This window comes from Heterocephalus glaber, unplaced genomic scaffold, assembly GCF_053883595.1.
Source record: "Heterocephalus glaber isolate CG9 unplaced genomic scaffold, H.glaber_assembly_v1.0 deba00001442, whole genome shotgun sequence".
In the NCBI taxonomy this organism is placed as follows: Eukaryota; Metazoa; Chordata; class Mammalia; order Rodentia; family Bathyergidae; genus Heterocephalus; species Heterocephalus glaber.
The window spans coordinates 45,243,554-45,264,564 of NW_028258296.1; the positions used below are offsets into that span (position 1 = coordinate 45,243,554).

General features: G+C 37.8%; 1 protein-coding gene across 6 annotated transcripts; it reads right to left on the minus strand.

Annotated features, from left to right (window-relative positions):
- Window positions 1-874: 874 nt before the first annotated feature.
- Window positions 875-17,967, minus strand: Kcna3 (potassium voltage-gated channel subfamily A member 3). 6 transcript variants are annotated; one of them, XM_087213257.1, is made up of 3 exons: window positions 14,478-17,960; window positions 12,170-12,400; window positions 875-6,453 (listed from the first exon to the last, which is right to left on the minus strand). In XM_087213257.1, exon 1 carries the CDS (start codon window positions 17,769-17,771, stop codon window positions 16,038-16,040), a length of 1,734 nt encoding a protein of 577 aa, XP_087069383.1. In that variant the 5' UTR covers window positions 17,772-17,960; the 3' UTR covers window positions 875-6,453; window positions 12,170-12,400; window positions 14,478-16,037. The 6 variants fall into 6 exon arrangements, with proteins under 6 accessions (XP_087069383.1, XP_021121297.1, XP_021121296.1 ...); XM_021265638.2 differs by lacking the exon at window positions 12,170-12,400 and having other exon boundaries at window positions 16,193-17,967; XM_021265637.2 differs by lacking the exon at window positions 12,170-12,400 and having other exon boundaries at window positions 875-6,456; window positions 16,193-17,967.
- Window positions 17,968-21,011: the final 3,044 nt, after the last annotated feature.

The window sequence follows — 21,011 nt, forward strand, 5'->3', positions numbered from 1 at the left end:
GCTTAGAAAATATGTTTTGTTCTTTTCTCTGATAGCTAATTACCACATATGTGAGGCAGACTAAATCTGCAGTTTTTTTGTTTTAGACAAAGTAAAATTCCAGATGGAACTAGGAGGGCCTCTGTTTTGATGGTGTAGCATTTGTTGACATTCTAAAAGCACAAACACACTTGAGGAACTAGCTGTTATTAGGACAAAGATTTGGGATCAACATTGCTGGGCACAAAATAAGAACAATGGATATATTAAAGGGTGATTGCTAGAAGTTATACTGTCATGTGTAAAAATATAGAGCATATACAGAGACTACACACTGAAGACAAACTATTAATACTCCATTGTTCTAGATATAAATAATGAGGATCTCTGAGAACAGGTTCATCTGTATTGACCTTAATGTCCCCTTACAGTGCTTTGGATGTAGCAGTGCAAACAACAGATGCCCAAAACAGATTTTAAAAATTCAATAACGTATATTTGCCATGCTATAATTTACTCTTCTGTGACTGGCACAAAATATAAAGGCACATATTTATTGTGCATGAATTTTTTCTTCTTTGAGATTTTACTGGGTCTGCAGGAATGTTAGGAGGCAGTGGGGAAACCTTAGGGAATGCTGGCCTCCAAAAGGCTTGCTAAGTGTAATGCACAGAAAACTTCACTAAGTGGGAGAACACATGAGTTTCAGAGTTGATCTAAAAGTAGCTGATGCTTGAGCTATGGACAGCAGCCTAGCTTTTGATGTTTCCTCTTTTGCAAAAACAAAACAAAGGAAGAAGGAAAGAGGAAGGAAGGAAGGAAGGAGGGAGGAGAGAAGGCGGGAGGGAGGAAAGGAAGGAAGAAGTAATTTGGAATTATTAATATGAGTAACAAGTACTATTTTGGTCTTTTATTGAATTCTGTAGGTAACATTTGCAAATAAAACACTTTAAATCCAATGAAAAATTAAAAAATGGATCAATTGAAAATACCACAAAATCGAAACTCATAGATATTTACTGAAATTACTTAATAAAAGGCTAAAAATTATTATAAGAACATCAGAGAACATGGATAAGAACTTATTTTAACTTTACATTATTATGTGATAAATTAACAATGTCAAAACAAAATGAATTTATAAAAATATAAAATGTGTGCTCAATTTTACATTGTAGTCAGAGTTCCATTATTTGTTATTAAGAATAACTATTCATCCCATACAAAATACTTGCTTGACTTATCTATTTGATGAGGAGAACTAAATATAAGGTTATGATATCATAAGCACATTTCATTTAAATATTCACAGTAACATTACATTGCTAGTCAGCAAAAGTACAGAATGTTTCACAGACTTTGTGTGACTTACAAGGGAAAGCAGTAACAGTGTTTAGCTAGCTGTTATTCGTGAAAGAATAAAAATGTAGTATTTGTCATGGGTTAGCACATGAATGTTCTTCATATTTAAACTGAGCAGTCATCAAATTTTAATTTTATCTGGGACAACCCCTAAGTGCATTTTTAAATATGTGGAAAATCTGACAAATACTTTAACTGTGTCTGAATGTTAATACTGCTATCCTTGATGACCTATTCTTTTTTACAGGAAATAATACATTTTCTTAAAATAAGGACTTTTTATCCACACTGCCCCTTTCCTGTCCTCCCTCAATCACAGCATATGTGTAATAAAAAACAAAAGAGGCTGAAAGATGATTCTATCGTGGGTTTAGTGTTTTTTCCTTTCTCTCTGAATCACACTGTCACAACTTATTGGGTTGCTTCTTTCAACTATTCAGAAATCAATCAATCATTATGATGCATTTCTCAACAAAGGAAATTAGAAAGAGCAGCGAAGATTGTTTTTCAGTTTAGCTTTTTGGCGTCAAATGAATTTGGTGTTGTAGGTCAGGGTTGTGGACTTAACAGGTTTGAAGTGGAAAAGGTGTAGCTATCACCCGACGGAAGGACTAAGCATCTAAAAAGGTCTGACAATGGCAGCAACAACATCTTTTCACTAAAACCTGAAATTCTGCAATGCGTCTTTTAAAACTGAATTTTAGTCAAAATTTTAAATATAATGGCAGTGATAGAATAAAGATCACATGACAGAGGGTGAATAGTGTAAAGAAATGAGATTTGGAGTCACTTATTGGCCAAATGATCTTGGAAAAGTCATTTGACCTTTCCAAATTGGTGGATCAATCTCTAAATTTTGGGTGGTGTTAGTACTTCTTGTGGATGCTGTAGGGTGTGTGTGGAATATATGAATGATGTTTGCAAAGTATGATATATGTCAATAAACAAATTTTGGACAAACTTGAGATGGTATATCTGGTATTTTGATGTCTGTGTAGTTACTATCTATTTAATATTTCAAAAACAGATTCTTATAACACTTAGTATATTACATAGAAATACTACATACACTGTTTGCTTTCCCTTGTGTGTATATATATACATATAAATACATGTGGGAGCTTTTAAACATAAATGATACCATTTTATGGAGTAGTTGAAAAATGGTCTATACAGTGCCCTTAAAATTGGAAAAAAAAGATATTCTTATTTGGTTTATAGGCATACAATTTTATGGCATTTGAGAAAAACATTTGGACAATTTAAAGTAAACTAAATACTTAACCTTCCCCACCCCCAAACCCAGCCTTAAGAGATCACATCATAGAGACAATTTACCAGAAGAGATACTACTATGGTTTGTTTGGTCTGATAAAGTGATTGTAAGATACAGTATTATTACAATATGCTAGAATCACCACTTAGCAAATTTCATAAACTTTACAAAAAGGACGAAATCACTTCTCACAAAGATCACTAACACTATTACATGAGAGACTCAATCACATCTACGTAAACCTAAAAATTCAGATTCATAAAACCAAATGATTAGATTAATGTTTTTTAATTAATTGCTCCACTAGTCAAAATATACATTTTTATTATGACAGAGGCCTTTAAAAATTGCCCCCTTTTCTGAATGAAAGGAATATAATACCAAATCTCTGGATGAATAATTTCAGTATGACAAAATATTTCTGTATAATTAAAATGGACTGCTGTCATTTTAATAATTTTTCTAGTGCCCAAATTCTAACATTCTTTTAACCTAATCTCTACCATAAAACCAGTATAGTCACCTGTTCTCTTTGTTGTGCAAAAACTGTAACCTTTTATTTCTCAACTTCCCACTAATGCCAAACAAAAGTGTTTGGGCTATCCCTGAATTTTATTTCTCACTCCTGAGCAAAATTAATTACAATATGGCTCTACCTGGCCTCCTTTGTATTAAAAAATTCATAAAATTTTATGAGTATTAGTTTACTAGTCATTGCTTCTGGCTCTAAAAGGGGATTAAACTTTTAAATGTGACAAAAATGTACTTTACAATCAGCTACTGTTCATTGGTAAGCAAAATATACTTGATTCTGCTTTACTGAGAGTTCATGAAACCACAATTTAAAGAGAAGAATAACTTGAACAAACATTTTGTGTAAACAATGAATTCAGCATTCAAAGATGAAATGATAAATCATAACAGTTAAGCCACAATCAGAATGAAAATAAGATTTGACATTTTTATGTTTTGCTAAGGCCAATTAGTAATAGTAGAAATATGAACGTTTCAGTTTTTAATCTAGTCAATCCCTTCAGTAGAAATATGTGACATGTTAGTGACTGGGGCGGGGGACAACTGGCACAGATATGCATATATTATGAAAATTTGAAAATGCTATAGAATTTTTGAAAATGAAAAGAAACTGATTACTAAATTAAAAATTTCTACTTTACAGATAATGAAACTGAGGCTCTGAGAAGTTAAAGGGACTTTCCTGGGGGACATGAGGGTTACTGGCAGAGCCAGAACTACAGTACAGACAGACACCTGCTTAAGCTCTCTGTGTAAAAAGAATCAAGAGATCATATGGCAAACACTCATATTGCTTAACCTTTTCCCATCTTCCACTATCTCAGGCTTATAATGTTGAGTGTGCAATAAAATTCTGGAATTTCATAGGTCATTTGCTAACCACATTAATACCTAACTAAATTTAACAAATATTCTCCCTTTCTTTCTAGTGATTCCATTAATCTGTTTTCCTTCTGCAGTGATTTTTCTATTTTTTTCATGATCCCATTGTAGATAAGGGAAAATTCTTAGAGGAGAAAGAATTATTTTTCCTCTTCTCACAACCAATTTGAAGAATGATAAATTTATGATACTTTCAAGGCTTAAATCTTATTTCAATTTATTCTTCTCTTCAGAAAAGGATCAGAAAATCTGAGTGGGTATATATCCTTCAAAGTATTTTTCAGGAAATGTATATAACAGGTTTGGGACCTGAAGGGGCTTTGGTGATTATTCAACTCAGCATACCCATTTTGCAATTGAAAAAACTGGAGCCTAACTATAGTAACTGACTTATCTAGGGTCCCACAGGTAGGAAGTAGGTAAGAATTATAGGTAATATTCTAGGTGAATATTATGCTCATTATCCATTCTGTGAACGTATTTGGTTACTCACCTGATGCAATTTTGTGATTTCCTTCTCAGAGTCCAGGTCCTATATTTATTGAAATTGTATCCTGTAGTAATAGGGCAGATATGATACTAAATATACTATAATGACTAAAATGGTATTCTTGGTGCTTTATGAGGGTAGTTTTTATGCCTCTTTGTGTAATACCTATTGATCCCTACTAAGACATCTGCATGCCTAAGAACTCCTGTAGCACAGTTGAACGGTTTGTTTCAATCATTCCAGGCTATCATCACCCGTTATAAGGATTAAATTGGCTGCAATGAACTGACTGTTCCCTGGCCAGTGTCTCTACTACATGGGCTAACACAGAATAGAAACAAAGTGGTGGCTATATTTTCACTTTAATCATAAATCACCTCCACTGGAGATTCAAATAGCTCAAATATGAGACAGTTCTCATTCCTTTATTTCACTTTTTCCTAGAGTGATCTGGTCTGCAAGTTTTGACCACAAGAAATTACCAGAAGATTATGAAACATTTATTGTAGACATTGCCTCAAAGAAAGTTACCTGGTTTGTATCTCCTATTCACATGTTTTGCTGCCATTAGGTGAATACTTGTTTAGTTAATGATTTCTATACATTAATGAAATTCATCACCTGTATTTCTGTCTAAAGGCATTGAAAAGTTTATAATCTTGGCTTCGCACCTGATATATTTTATAGTAATTAAAATTACATAAGCACTCTAATTATAATTTAGCATTGTTGTTCATTTAAGCAATACGACAATATATTTCTTCAGGTATATTTTGAAAATGAAATACAGAAATGAAAAAGATCTTCTATATACTCTATGTTCACAGTTTGACTTTCCATAAGGCTTATGAAATAATATACAAATAGCTACCATTCTGCTGAAATGTCACAGTAAATACATTAATAATGGCACAGAAGTGAAATGTCCCCAAATGGGAAATCATCTTCATGACGCCCTAAATATCTTTTCCAATTAACATTTTGCTTTTCTTAATTGAAAAAGAGTTCCATTTCTAAAAGAATATAAAAATAGAAAATGAGTCAAGGAATTTTTTTACATATAGAATCTTGAAGAAAAAGCTAAACCATTAGCTGAAATATTTTATATATCTTTAAGAATGTGCTTTGTCTCACCATATCAAATATCTCATGAAAATAAAAGTGAACTATTATACATGAACTGTTTAAAAGTATAACTAAATGTTAAAATTTTAGTTAACATAGACACTTCAAACATAATAAGTACTAATATATTTTTGTAAAGTTAAGGTAAGCTAAAACCTAACTATAAGACTAATTTGTAAATATTACTTTAAATTAAAAAATAAAAGAATGTTTAATAAAGCAAGGCACATTTCTTTTAGGCAAGTCTATCTTTAATACCATTATTCTGGGCACAGTGTCGACTTTACTTATTTATGTGTAAGTGGCTAAGCTATATATGGGGACCTTTGGTACAGAACATACCTTCAAAAGTAAAGTTTCACATAACCAGAACACATAGTATGACATGAATATACCTCACCATTAAATACAGTCCAGTAATTAAAAAATAAGATAGCAATAGTTGGTTTATTAGAAACAAACATGTAAGCTTCCTTTATCTGCAACACTGAATATAATTTTTGCATGATTAGATTTTATCAAAATGTCAACAGATTCAAATACCTTAATATTTTTAATATTCTTTGTCTCTTGATCAGTATCTTTTATCCTGCACACAGGATGAAGAGAATCCTTCAGCTGCAAGCTGTTTTCTTTACATAAATCATTATTTAATGTAAACTGAAATAAAAATATGCGCTGGTGGACAGATCCCTGCCCATCAGTGATGTAAAAACTGCTACTGCATTCTTGGTCCAGGCAAATGAAAACTTAGCATCTTTCTGGTTAGGGCTGCTCTATTGCTCATGTAGGGCTCTTCAAGGATCTGCTGGACAGAGGAAATAACAATCATTAATTGTATGTTTACCTTTAAAAAACCTATAGACTTTATGACAGTAAAAAAGTTCCATTTATATATTTTTTAAAAACTGATTTTTTAACTGTTACCCTGGAAAGTTCAAGCAATTTAGTTTTCTAAATGCATTAGTTACATATTGAATGCTTTTTAGAAAAAGTTTCAGATTATATTGAAATTACGAACTTTTTTCCATTAATTAAGACTCTCAAGTTTTGTCCAAACCAATGTGATAGTCTGCTTTTTGAATAGGAAAATCTATGTTCATCCTTAGAAGCATCTGAAAAGTTCTCAGTATCACTGATTTTTAGAAAAATGTATATGGATTTCCAAGGGCTTGCTTCTTTCTGACTATACATTGTACTAAGGTTATCTGAGAATTCTTCTGAATGCAACAGAAACTCCATCCTCAGATAAGCATCATGAGCAGGGAAAAAAGAGAAGGAAAGGAAAGAGAGAGAAAGTGACAGAGTGTTTGCACACAGGATGAGAACGAGACAGAGATGGGGGGAGGGAGGAGGGGGAGGGAGGAAAAAGAGAAGAGAGATTTATAAAGGAATAGTTTCTTTTGAAATGAGTACTGTGAAAATCATGTTCTAGTGCCATAGGATGTCATGCTTATAGTTTATATTTTTATTACAAATCCTTTAAAATATGAACTCTGCACAGTTATGTACACTTTAAAGCATCATGAATTAAAACAACAAAACCACTTGACCAGGGCTGTGGAGAATCAAGAAATAAAGGTTATAGATTTAATGGTTCTCTCCCCCAACTACAAAAAATGATTTAGAAATGCCAACAGAACATGACAGTGTTTTTCACTGTTATATTCAAAATTCAGAATGGTATCTGGCACATAGTAGACACTTTATATGTTAAAAGGATGAATACATTTTTACTATTTTGCATAATGGGTAACATCTAGGAGGTATTCAGTAAATATATATTCAAAGAATAAAATGATATATTAAAATTAGATTCTTGTGCTCTATAAATCTACTTCCTGTAAAATATAAAGGACACTAAAGTAGACAAAAACAGAGAATACTAAATTCAGACTTCTTTATTGTAATTCATAGAGAAGACTTTCCCATACATATTCCTGGTTTTAGCAAATATCTCTGTATAAGAGGTAAATACCCAAAGACAACAGTCTATAGGAGTGATGGTGAACCTTTTAGAGCTCTCAATGATACAAACAGCACACTGTGGCACAGGTGCCAATGTTTTGCCACCACTGGTCTATAATTTGTGCTTTTGAGGGAAAAATCTTTCACTCACTAAAGTAAATACTGTATGCCTAATGTATGCTGTACAACCGTCTAGTGAAAAATTTTCCTTACTGACCTGGACTATATTTGGTCATACTGATCAAACTCATAGCTTCTTAAGATAGATTTTTAGTCAAAAAGCAAGAGTACAGTATATCCACCATATGCTTATTTTTCATTATGGAGATTATGAAAATTGCAGTGGTCTAATAGTTATTAATGGGTACAAACAAGAAAATGTAGTGACAGTAATCATCTTGTAGTAACAGTAATCATCTGGCATCCATTTTATTTCCTAAGTGCTTGGTTTTTGTTTAGTATTACTGCTGGTTTGTTATCTTGAAATGGCTTGGTTACGCTACACTTGTCTTGCTACTGTTCCATCCTTTTCATATGAGAGTTGGACCTTTTTTAAAAACCTCATGTATTAAGACCTGCCTCTCAAGGTTCTCACAATTAAATTAGTATAGAAAGGCATCCTCCTAGATTACAGGTGTGGAGGGAATCGAAATTCAACAGAAACAACAAAGTGATTGATGTATATGCTAGTGGTTAAGAAGTGAGCTGAAAGGAAAAGAACAAAGATTAAGTATCAAAATCAACTCTATTGTAAATAGATAATGTGGAATAGGAAGAAAAGGTCCCAAGGGGAAGGGGAAGTAAGGGGGGGTAGGGGAAAAGAAAGAAGGAAAAGAAAAAAATATGAGAAAAGAAGGAAAAAATGGAAACAAAGTTTTTTTGTTATTAGGGAGGGGCGGAGGAGTGGAAGGTAGGGAGGGGAAGAAGGGAAAAAAGAAGAATCAAGATATACCATGTATAGGCATGAATTCCCAATGATGAATATATCATAATGTACACCTAAAATGTACCAACAAACGTAATGAAAATAAGTATAGTTGGAAATGGTGACCTACAATTGAATTGATCAAATAAATGTTACACCATATAAAACAAGAAAAGAAGACAAGAACAGTCAAATTTCAATAATTATCAGTTTGTGAAGAACTCATTCATGCATCTACCAAGGCCTAAGTGAAAACATATAGACTCAGATCCTTAATTGATTGTTGGCCTCACTAAATTTACTTGATGAGGAAAGGACTGAAGTAAAACATACAGATGTATGGGAATTTTGTTTTCACATGTCTATACTTTGACATCTGTTAACTTAGAATTGGCTGCACACTAGTAAGTTCTACAAATCGTACCAACTAAATAGTAGTGAATAAGCCCAAAGGCTAGGAAGATTTCCTGCCCAATTATGTACAATACTCTGATTGGGGTTTTGGAAATTACATACTCTTGGCAAATAAAAGAGGTTTAAACTCACTCAGTAATTAATGTTAGTAATATGCTAAGATGTGAACTCTGTCAAAAATCTGAGAAGTCATGGGAAAATGAGCTGCAAAGTATAATCAATACTACTTCAAGCAATAGTCAGGTCTATTAATAATATCTTCAATTCACATAGTTACACAATAAAATAAACTACACTTTTCAAATCAGTTAAAATATTTGCAGGTAAAAGGTCTATAAAATCTAGGTATAAAACAATTAAAACAGTTCTTATTTGGAGGAATTATTTCTGTCTGCGGTTTTGCATTCACAGTCAATTTTGCCCTTTAGAAATCTGATATACAAGGTCTTGTTTAATATGCTTTTCATCACAATTTCTTCTAGATATTATGTACCAGCGAATATCCGCTATTTTATTGTTCTGTAGTCATACATAAGGCAAATACAAAATGTAACGGCATGTGAGGCTGTCTTAAGTGTCTAATTTGATTATATCAAGTTATGAAGGAAAATCTAGTAAAGCTGATACTGAATTAAACAATTAAAATAAACAATGCTACAATACTTCATCCCAAACCAGGGGGAAAAACATGAAAATAATCAAAGAATTTTAATTCTTTGTTTTGTATCATCTCTTTAAACCCTTACAATTATCCTCAGAAGAGACAAATATTTTGTCTGTGTGCTTAATTGATAAGCTGATAAAAGGAGAAGAGTTTCTAATGTTTGCTGATCTACATCTATAAATTAAGTACATAGGTTTATTTTATTTTATTTTGGTACCGGGGATCGAACTTGGGTCCTTGCGCTTGTGCAGCAGGTGGCAAAACCACTGAGCTAAATCCCTGGCTCCTGAGGTTAATTTTTAATTTGTGGACATATTTGGTAAAGAAATTGTGTCACTTGGATGCGAAGAGGAAATAGCCATGTCATTCTTTGGTTGGGGTCTGCCTGGGAAAGGAGAAAATTCAGAAGGGGTTCGAATAAAGTTCCTTTCTATTCCCATCAGCATCATTTTCTACTGCAGAGGAAAGCCCATCTGTCACAATATTATCTAAAATCTTGGCAATATCTGCACTACTCATATTAATGCTTCAACTACCTACTTACTGAGAACCAAATGTATTCTATGTACTATTTGGGGGGACACAGCACAGTGAACAGACAAAAAATTGTGTCTCCATGGAAGGAAAGGAACAACAGGCAATAAATCAAATAAATAAAAATATCTAGTATGTTAGAGGAAAAATTAGGCAGAGAAAGAACACAGGGAGTGTCGCAGGACTGCAATTTTAAGTACAGAGGCCATGAAGTCTGCAGTGAGAAGGCAACATCCTGGAGGTGAGAGTAAGCCACACAGTTGGCAGAGGAAGAGCAAGTACAGACTCCAGGGTGGAGCAAGATGCCACATCTGATCAAGAACAAGGAGGTCTGTGTGGCTACAGCATGGGATCAAGGTGGAGAGTGGCAAACAAGACCAAAGGATAGGGAAGGCTGAGCTAGGTGGGGCCTTCAGGACACTATAAGGCCATTAGTTTGTACTATGTGAAATGAGCCAGATGGGGGGTTGATACAAAGAAGAACATGACCTAATAAGTGTTCTGAGAAGATCACTCAGCATGCCATGTTGAGGACAGAGTCAAGTCAGGGGAAGGATGGAAGCTAGGGGATCAATCAAGACAGTTCTATACAAATACAAGCGAGAGTAATGACAGGGGCAACGCTAACTTTCATACTAAAAAGATGGTGGTGATCTTAACAAAAATTCCCAAAACTTTTTGTGCTGTGACAGTAGAGCTGTGTGTGAGCTTAGAAGATTTATTCATACCATTCTTAAAATCTGAGGAAACACCATTTTTTGTTCATTTAATTGGTATATTACTAACAACCAGAACACTAGTCTCTCTTTTTCAGGGCAGAGTTACTATTCTGCACTATTTAGTTTACAACAGCAATAACACGGCTTTCAAGAAAATGACAGAGCCTCTTTTTCAGATCTCTTCTTTAATGCACTGGATGGTTGATGGCGTAAATCTTGAAATGTAAGGAAAAACACATCTGGTACAAAAAGAAGAAAAAGAAAAAGTTTGGGCTCTATTTGAATTCCCCATTCTTCTTCCTGCATCCTATGATTTATGTTCTTGTAAAGACTGTCAACCATTCCCCTTGAGGTGTATAAAAAAATAAAATGATTTCATTAGTATATATAAAATTGCCACCACAAAATACAAGAAATTAATAGTATAAAACTGACAGGTTTATCTTCCTTAGTTTTAAAAAAGCCAAAAACAAAACAGAAAGAAAAAAATTTCACCTTAACATGCAATCCCTAAATATTCTGTTCCCCATTCTTATGCTCCTCACCTCTATCTCACAGTGTTTCCATATGTCTTCACTTTGGGGGACACATGTGCTTCTTTGCATTTCTTAGTGGGAGGGGTTATCACTACTATGCACAGCTGAAGGGTAGGAAGGACTTGGAACTGCTATAGAAAACATTGAAATTTCAAATGTATAAAAGTCAATAAATTACAGTTATGGTTCTCAAAGGAGTGAACTATTGGTATATATTATATATGTTGGGTTTATATATTATCTGCAAAGCAATTGCTTGAATACATTATATGTCAAAGAGGTAAATTACAAGTTTATGTAAATAAACCATAACTTAAAAATTCTTCATATTGTCCATTTAAAATTTCAATTCTGAAATTCTGCTTAGAAGCTCAGAAATAACTGATGCAATGTTTTCTCTTATGTGTAGGTGTCTATGGTTATGTTGCCATGGTTAGTGGGTATTTAAAAATACCATAAGAGAAAGAAAATAATAACAAATGCTAACCTCCATCCTTTTCTCTGGATTCAGCAGGTACAAGGGCAGATACATTTTCCCTAGGTGCTGATTAGATGTGCACTGATCCAGCCATACTCCTTACAAGAATCTCTTCTTGCTACATACAGACATGTATACTTTTTCAACACCTAAGATGTGCAACTGAGCTTAACAGGGAAACCTGCAGTTTGGCAAAGCTAACTAACACAGACAAACAGACTCATTAACATAGTGCTTTAAGCTCAAATCACTATCCATTTTCATTTCATAAATTATTCAAGACCTTAGTGAAGCAGCCACAGGTAGTATATGCGACAAAATTATATTCTAAAGATGTGTTGAGCATAGATTCTCTTAAAGATCGATGGAGTGTCTGGGTAAGTCAGTAGTGTAGCAAATTTCAAAGAACTGGCCATCTCCTTGTTTCAATCCTGCTGTTCTCAGCAATTTCTTCCTTTTTAATAAGGGAGAATCAAAATGTTTACACTGCTTTCTGGCATGCTTCTTCAGCAACCTAAGCAAGGTATAAGGAGGTGGAAAAGCAATCATTTGTATAATATGATCATATATTGTTGGTGAAAACACATAAAACAGGTAATAAATCTCAAACTGAAAAATAAAACATTGTCCAAGCAGGTATCACTAATATGGCTGATTATTAAGATTAAATCCAAATAAATCAAGCATATAAATTACCAGGAAAGTCAATCTCTCTATCTAATTTAAATAATATTTGATCCTTCCAGTTAAAAAAATACCTGATTATTTAAGAAATAGTTAATTTTCAGCATATTGAATAAAATAGGTTTCTGGAGATATGGTCCTTCATTAATTAGAAACCTGGGCTGAAATCAAACATAAAAGCACAAGGGATTTATTTTATTTCTAAAATAAAAGTAACATGGGTTTTGAGCCAGCATAACCTGGCTTGTAATCAGTGCTGTGAAATCTTAGGAAATCACTTAACCTGAGCTATTTTTTACCCTCCTAAAATGAAGTTAATGGCACTTACCTTGGAGAACTGACAAATGTACAGGATATAGCTGACCCTTGATACATGATAATTATTATTATCATCATAGAAGGGAAATAGGAAAACATTGATTATTTATATATTTCCTATTCACAATGCTTTTTATTAATTATACATGCTTGTAATGATCATAAAATAATGTAATACCATGCAATCATTTTTTTCTGTGTTCTACTTAATATTTATAATAACATACAAAGTAATACTCATTATCCTCATTTTATAAATAAGGAAACTGAAGAACAGAGAGGTTATGTAATTTGCTCAAGGTCATACAGCAGAGTTGGGATTCAAACCCTGGCAATATGACTGCAGAGCTTACTATCTCATTAAAAGCCTGGAAATAATAGTAATGCAACATAACAGGCATTCCATCAATAAATACACAAGATGCTGCTACATTCTATGCTAGACACTATTATTCAAAACATCAAGCATCTGGACATTCAGGACACAGAACCTATAAACTTTAAAAAGCTTCCAATATGGCGACTAGAAGCAATTACACTACCTCAAAGTTATGACTCAAAACCTGTGCTATTTCTGTAGATAAAGGGAAAAAGGTCCCTTTCAAACTTCTGTTCTCCTTTTTATGTCCTCATAAAAATTTGGCCTTAACTATCATTTACTTATGGAACTAATAAAGCTTTCTACATCTTCTGAATACATGTGAATAAAATTGTCACTGTTCTTTGTTCACCTTTATGTTAAGATTTTTTTAAAGGATGGACATAAAAACTATTTTATATGATTGCTATAGTATATTTAATATTATTATCAAAATGGATCATAAAAAGAATACTTGGTCTTTAAGAATACTAAATGTCAGGTAAAAATGTGTATCAATGTTAAAAGTAACTCAAACAAAAAGCACAGAACAAACAACTCTGACCAGGTATACACAGATTTCTTGCCTCTTTTTGTTTTGTTTTCTTCCTCTTCCCTTTCCTATGGTATCAATCATTATTGCTCACTTTCTCAAAAGCACAAATAATAAAGTATGTAGGCTTCTGAAAATATTTTATAAGCTTAAAAATAAGGTTTACTCCTATTTATTCAAGAATAATTATGCATTATCAAATTGAAGCAACTGTGTATAATGTATAATTTATATATATAACAAAATGATTAGCTTTTACTTCAATTTTAACTATTTGTTTCAAAGAACTTTACTACAGCTTACTACTGAATAATTATGTAAGTTAAAATTGGACTGGTAATCTAACAACTTTAGATTTTGCTTTATATTTTTTTAAGGGGAAACAGGTTGTTCAAAAGCCAATTGGGTTGGTAAAAGTAATGGAATAATCTTCATTTCAGCTTGGGTGAAATTTATTCTGAAGAAAAATAATTTTCATCCTTTTTTGCAATAAACATTGGAAACCAAAGGGTAATTGGCAACATGGAAAAATGGGAAAGATGTAAATGAACTTTAAAGAAAGGCATCTGACATAAAATTAATATAAAACTATTGGCTTTGTAAGCATTATCAATCCAAATACGAATCTGGTGCCATGTACAAAAGGGGAGTGCTCTCAGTACACTACACAGAGCTCACCTGATTCTTTCTGTCTGCTGGCAACGCTTAGCATATGGCTGAAACTTGCAGGTGTTCCTTTTGAGATCTGGTTACTTTCGGATCTTCCTTTTCACTGATTGTAATTCCGTCAGTTAAAAATGAGTATTCTTTAAATATTTATTTTGCTTTTCAAGTGCTGTAATGGTGACAACCTTTTTGCAGGAGCTGGATTTTGTTTTCACAAGCAAGTCTGAAGGGCCCTTCTAGTAAGATTTCAGGTAGACTGAATTTCTAATTTGCTTATGTACAGGACACTTTTACGTTGGCTTTTGTTGACTTATCACTTCTTGGAGAAAGAAAACTGTAGAGAGCATCTTTTTAAATTATTGCCTAACAACTGGCATTTAATTTCTATCATGCCTTATCCTGGTTTACGTGTAACATTCCAAAGATGATATTTTCCTTGTCAATTCAGCCACTATGGGATAACATTAATGATGTTCATAGGAAAAAATGCATTTTGTGACTCCTTTCACCTCCTTAGATTCTCACACTTAACTTTATTTGTGCGGTTTATTCAAATAGCAGTTTTCCTTATGAAATCATGTAAGTAGGAACCATCTGGAAAGGTTACTGTGGAAACAGCAAGGGCTGGGGGTGGGGCTAGGGAGCAAGAGATGCCATGACAACCTTTTTCGGGTTTCCCAGGAAACATGGGTTGCTATGGGAACTGCATCAGTCAGGTCCGAATTAGTAACTTCCGCTGGAAGGGGTGTCTGCCACTTTAATCTTCTTGTGATACCGCAGAAGCTTATCTCTCAGATCCATTAGGAATTTTTTTGTTTCTCAGCAGCACTGAAAAACATCTGTTTCTAGACTGATGGATGTTAGCTGGGACATATGCACAGAACTTGTCTGGAATTTTTTAGTCTAATACTTGCAAAATGCTTAGCAAGTCCCAAAGAGTTAATCAGCCAGATCAGGATGTTTTGGGCATTTCCCTTTGTTCAGAGCTGTTGAGATCCTTAAGATTCCAGAAGGGGAGGATTGAAACAGAAACTCCAGTAAAAAAAACCAAATAAACTTAGGGTGGGTTTATGTCATTGTTCTACTTGACTTTTCATCCACATATCGAGAGTAGACAATTGAACTAAACACTCAAGAAATAATGTTACAGTGTCCACCAAACTGAAGAATCATTTCAGTATTCGCTGGCTTTACTTAGTAAAGAAGAACTACCTTTTAATTTTGAGGTTAAACAGTTACTCTGAAGTCTTAACTGTTCCTGTTTCATTTCCTCCCAGGATGTACTTTAAAACAAAAGGGCGTGTGCTAGAAATCAAGTTTAATGTAAGATTTTGTTCACAGAATTAAGACGAGGAGGGAAAAAAAAGGAAAGCTGAGAGAATGCAGCCCACTTGCAAAACAGGCACCTGTTTCAGTGTGAAGCACTAAGAAGAGGGAGAATGAAGTGTGCTTCTCACTTCTTCCTGTCCTTTCCTCGATGAATGGTCTGGAAATGTATAAAATAAGGGCATACACAGACCAAGGGGGCACGTTTCACACATATTGTGCACAGTATGTCATTCATATCATATATTAAACATCAGTGAATATTTTTTTGATGTTGACACAGGAGTTGGGATTATTGTTCGTGGTGCAGGCGGCAGTGGAGTTGCCCGTTTTGAAAGGGGTCTGGGGGAAAGCGCTGTGATTCATACCCCCCTCTTCGATCACCATATACTCCGACTTACTCAGAGTCGAGTTACTCCGTGCTTTTCGGAGCTCCTCCGCTGAGGAGGAGAGATGCTGGCAACTTCCCACGTGCATATACTGGGCTTGCTCTTCCCCTTCGGTCTCCCGGTGGTAGAAGTAATTGAAGTTGGAAACAATCACAGGAACTGGCAATGCAATGGTCAAGACACCCGCGATAGCACAAAGAGAGCCCACAATCTTGCCCCCAATGGTCACTGGGTGCATATCACCATAACCAACTGTTGTCATGGTTACCACTGCCCACCAAAAAGCATCCGGGATACTGCTAAAACCCGAACTGGGGTCGTCTGCCTCGGCAAAGTAGACTGCGCTGGAGAAAAGGATAACCCCAATAAAGAGGAAAAAGATGAGCAATCCCAACTCCCGCATGGAAGCCTTCAGCGTCTGCCCCAAGATCTGCAGCCCCTTGGAGTGACGGGAGAGCTTGAAGATGCGGAAAACCCTCACCAGGCGGATGACCCTCAGGATGGCCAGGGACATGGCCTGCTGTCCATTGCCCTGTCGCTCAGCCAGCTCGGTGCCCAGAGTGATAAAATACGGGATAATGGCCACGATGTCTATTAGGTTCATGATATTTCGCGAGAAGGTGGCTTTACTGGGGCAAGCAAAGAAACGCACCAGCAGCTCAAAAGAGAACCAGATGATGCACAGGGTCTCCACCACGAAGAAGGGATCCGAGAAGCTGGAGGCTTCCGCGGGGGCCCCCGACGTGCTGTTGCTGGGCGCCTTGAAGGCGTCCTGCGACGGCGAGGCGGGGTAGTCCTTCTCGTCGCGGAACTCGGGAAGAGTCTCCAGGCAGAAGATGACGATGGAGATGAGGATGACCAGTACGGACACGATGGCGATGCCCCGGGCAGGCCCGGAGCTCTCGGGGTACTCGAACAGCAGCCACACCTGGCGCTGGAAGTCACGGCGGGGCAGGGGCCGCTCTTCCTCCCGCAGGAAGCCCTCATCCTCGCGGAACTTCTCCATGGCTTCCTCGCCGAGCTGGTAGAAGCGGATCTCCTCCGAGAAGATGTCGATGGGCACGTTGACCGGCCGGCGGATGCGGCCCCCGGACTGGTAGTAGTAGAGGATGGCGTCGAAGCTGGGCCGGTTGCGGTCGAAGAAGTATTCGTTGCGGAGCGGGTCGAAGTACCTCATGCGCCGCTTGGGGTCGCCCAGCAACGTCTCGGGGAACTGGCAGAGGGTCTTGAGCTGCGTCTCGAAGCGCAGCCCCGAGATGTTGATGACCACGCGCTCCCCGCAGCAGTCCTGCTCGCCGGCGGCCGGGAGCGCGGGCGGCAGCGGCTCATAGCGGTCGCAGCCCCCGCCGCCTCCCCGAGGCGGGCCCCCGCCGCCGTCCGCCGCCTCCGGCTCCAGCAGGTGGTCCCCGGACACCACGGTCATGTCGGGCGGCGGCTCGGGGCCTGCGGCGGGCTCGGGGTAGCCCGGGTTCACCAAGGTTTGGGCGCCGCCGCCGCCGCCGCCGCCGCTCGCGGAGTTCTGGGGAGGGTGGGCGCGGTGGTAGGCGGAGGGCTGCGGCGGCGAGCGCAGGAGGCTGTGGTGCTCGTCCATGCGGCGGGGAGCGGGCGGCGGGGCCCAGTCGCTCCTCCTGGCGCTCCCGCCCCTTCGCCGCCTCCGCCCCCGAGCCTAGCCCGCCGCCTGTTGCAGCGGCCGCCGAAAGGCTCAGTCCTGGTCTGGCGCGGTGCGCGGGGCCGCGCGGCAGAGACTCCTCCTCGGCCTCCTCCGCCCCCGCCCTCCCGCGGGGCGCGCGCCCGCCCCTCCACGTCCCCCACGATTCCCGCCCACCGCGCGGGCGCGCGCCTGCTTCTTGGGGGAGCCGGGGGCCTGCCGCTCACGGCCGCCCTCCTGGCCGCCCCGTGTCACCGAAACACCCTCGTTCTGCACCTCTTGGCCCCCAGGACTCCTACCCGGCAGGCAGAGATGGCCCTCGGGGAATCTGACCCCGGGCCGGGCCCCTGGGTTTGACTCACTTCTGGTCAGCGCCAGCCTCCTCCCTCCCCCGGGCCAGCTGGGCACGTCTCAGTCACCTGTCGGCCTCCCAACTCCACCTGGGCTCGCTCGTGGGAGGCAGGTTCCCTGCAACCGAGGTAGCAGAAGGCAAAGAGAGAGAAGAGTAGGGAGGATCACGAGGTGCCCGAGCCTGGCCCGGAGCATCGTGGAGAGAGAGAGAGAATTCAGGCCAGGTGGACGACCTGGGTGCGAAGCTCCTGAGGTCACTTGAGGGGAGAAGTTCACCGACCCGGAGAGTGGGTGTTCTAAATAATTGTGCTTGGATGAGAAGCTGAACAGAGTAATGGGTGCTGATGGGGTTCCTTCCCTAGAGTCTGAAAGAACTGCATCGTTGGCACTCAGGCACCTTGCTTCTGTAGTGAATACATAGTTCAACCTTAGGCCGAATCAAGGAGCAAGTTTCTGGGAGGGCAGCCTGGTGTTTATCGTACTTTGAGATTTTCTGTTGGTGGAAAATGTGAGGAAAATGGGAAGAGGAATTCATGTTTAGTTTCTGGGATTAGAAAGCCCAATTGTATGACACATCTGTCTTGGGAAGGACAGAAGCAGTATCTATACCTAGACTTTACTAAGGTTGCTGCCATGGCCTTTGTGGCTGGGAATTTGCCACATTCCAATTGCTGAAGTGGGAGAACATTCTGGAACACGTGTCTCTGTAGCTTGGTTATTTACACTTATCTCCTTTGAACTTAGTTTCTCCAAATTTCTTTTTCCAGAAATTTTAGCAACCCCAGTGTAAGTCAGTCTTATGTTTACAAAATCTGTCCCTGATGGTATCATTCAAATCATTTACAAAAGGAAGTATTGTCCAGACAACTCCATCCAAAATGAGCTGACGATTCATTTGAAGTAAAAATGATTCATGATCATTGCTTCATTCCACCATTCCCAACCATGAGGCTTCCTAGGGTAGAAAATAGATCTTACCAATTTCTGCTCCTATCAACCATCAAAATTCCTTAGAAATAGTGCTAACTCAGTATATATTTGTTGGGTTGAATTCCCCAAGTGAGTCTTTGTATTTTTATCTGCTCTGGAGGGGCAACATTTCTTCTTTTTGAGAAGAACCCTAGAGGGGGTCTCATCCTGGGATGAGATGTGAAGGGAAATTGAGCTCACAGTATATTGTGGTTCATTATTCAGTTATTCTCCAACTGGCTTTTCTGGTCACCTATGTTCTTTACTATTTGTTTGTCTTCCTTCTCATATCCAGCTCAGTGCTGGGCACTGCAGGCAGTAACAGATGTTGGAGATGGTAAAACTGGACAACTGTGTGAAATGCTCTTTCTCACAAAACCCCAGAACAATGCAAAAATGCACTGTGTGGCAGTCACCTCATTACTTCATGGCTTGGCAATTAGGGTAGCAGCATAATCAATCATTAATATATTTAAATCCAAGAATTAGATAGATGCTTGCTCACAGAAAGACAAAGACCCTATTTTTAAAAACCAAATGTTTCATGTACCTCTATGTCTGACTTGGAAGGTGATTTATTCCTCCCTTTGCAGGAATTAGTACTGGAATTAATATTAATCAATGGCAAGGAAGACCAGAGCAGAGAATGGTTCTATGATGGATGGTCAGAAGCTTCTCCCTGCTGCGAAGTATCTTTCCTCCAGAAATGAATATTTCCATTCCTTTTATGCATTTGCCTTCTCTGGAAGACTTTGACTATAAGTGTCTTAGGACCGCCCTCACTTTATATTTGAGGCCCAGAGAAGTTTAGCAATTTGTTCAGTTTATATAGCCAGTTAGTAGCAGAGCTGGGCCTAAAATGTTGGACCATTTCCAAATCTAATGTTTGCTTTACTGTATCACACTGTGAAACTCTTATGTTGATCACCCTGAGTACTTAATAAATACTAGATTTCAAACAGCAGTCTATTTGCTTCTGATTGCTGACTAGTTTGCTTCAATTCATATTTATTTTAACAGAAAACCACTGCCTTCTGAAGGCTACCCTATTGTTTGTAATAAATGAGTTGGTGGGTATGTTCCAGCCCTGTTGGACAGCAGAACCCATCACAACAAATCAATGTCAAAAATGGCACTTCAGGAGGAACAAATACCCTTTATTTAGTGCCCCCAATGGAGGAGCTCAAAGTGATTTGAAAATGTCTCATTAATCCTCATGACATCCCTGTGGGATAATAATAATATTATTACAATGTTTAAGTACAGATTCGTGGCAAAGCAAACAGTGATGAGAAGAGCATGTGCAGGATTGCCTCATATTTTAATATTCAATATTAGAACCTAAGGAAAACCAATAAGTTTGAAAACAACAAGGGTAAATCTCCATGTTTGGACCACAAGAAAAATAGCACCCCAGTTGCTTGCCAGTTGGTGAGCAGCATCTGGATTAGCCCAGAAGTGTTTGAGAGTGCAACAAAGCAGGGCTAGAGATCCTAATCCACAATTATAGATAAATGAGTGGAGAAGAGCCCTTACTGTGTCCTAGGTACTGTGTCCCATGAGCTTTACACATAGGCCTTGCCCTCAACAGGCTTACACAGTTGAGAAGATAGGATATAAACCCATGAAAAATTTTACAGTGCTATTAGTTAACAATACAAGGCAACAGTATAGAACCATCATGAGACATCCTATTATTATGTCCATTCTAACCAAGCTGGTTGCCTTGTTTCTTAACTATGCCAATGTAGTTCCCATCCCTGGGTCATTGTAGTTGCTTTTCTTGCTGGCTGAAACATTCTTCTCTATCAGTTTAGGTCTCCATTCAAAATGTTACTTCATCAAAGATGTGCTCTGATCATA

Bases quoted from the DNA above. Each gene is read 5' to 3' on its own strand.
- Kcna3 (XM_087213255.1), bottom strand. From the start codon at position 17,771: ATGGACGAGCACCACAGCCTCCTGCGCTCGCCGCCGCAGCCCTCCGCC.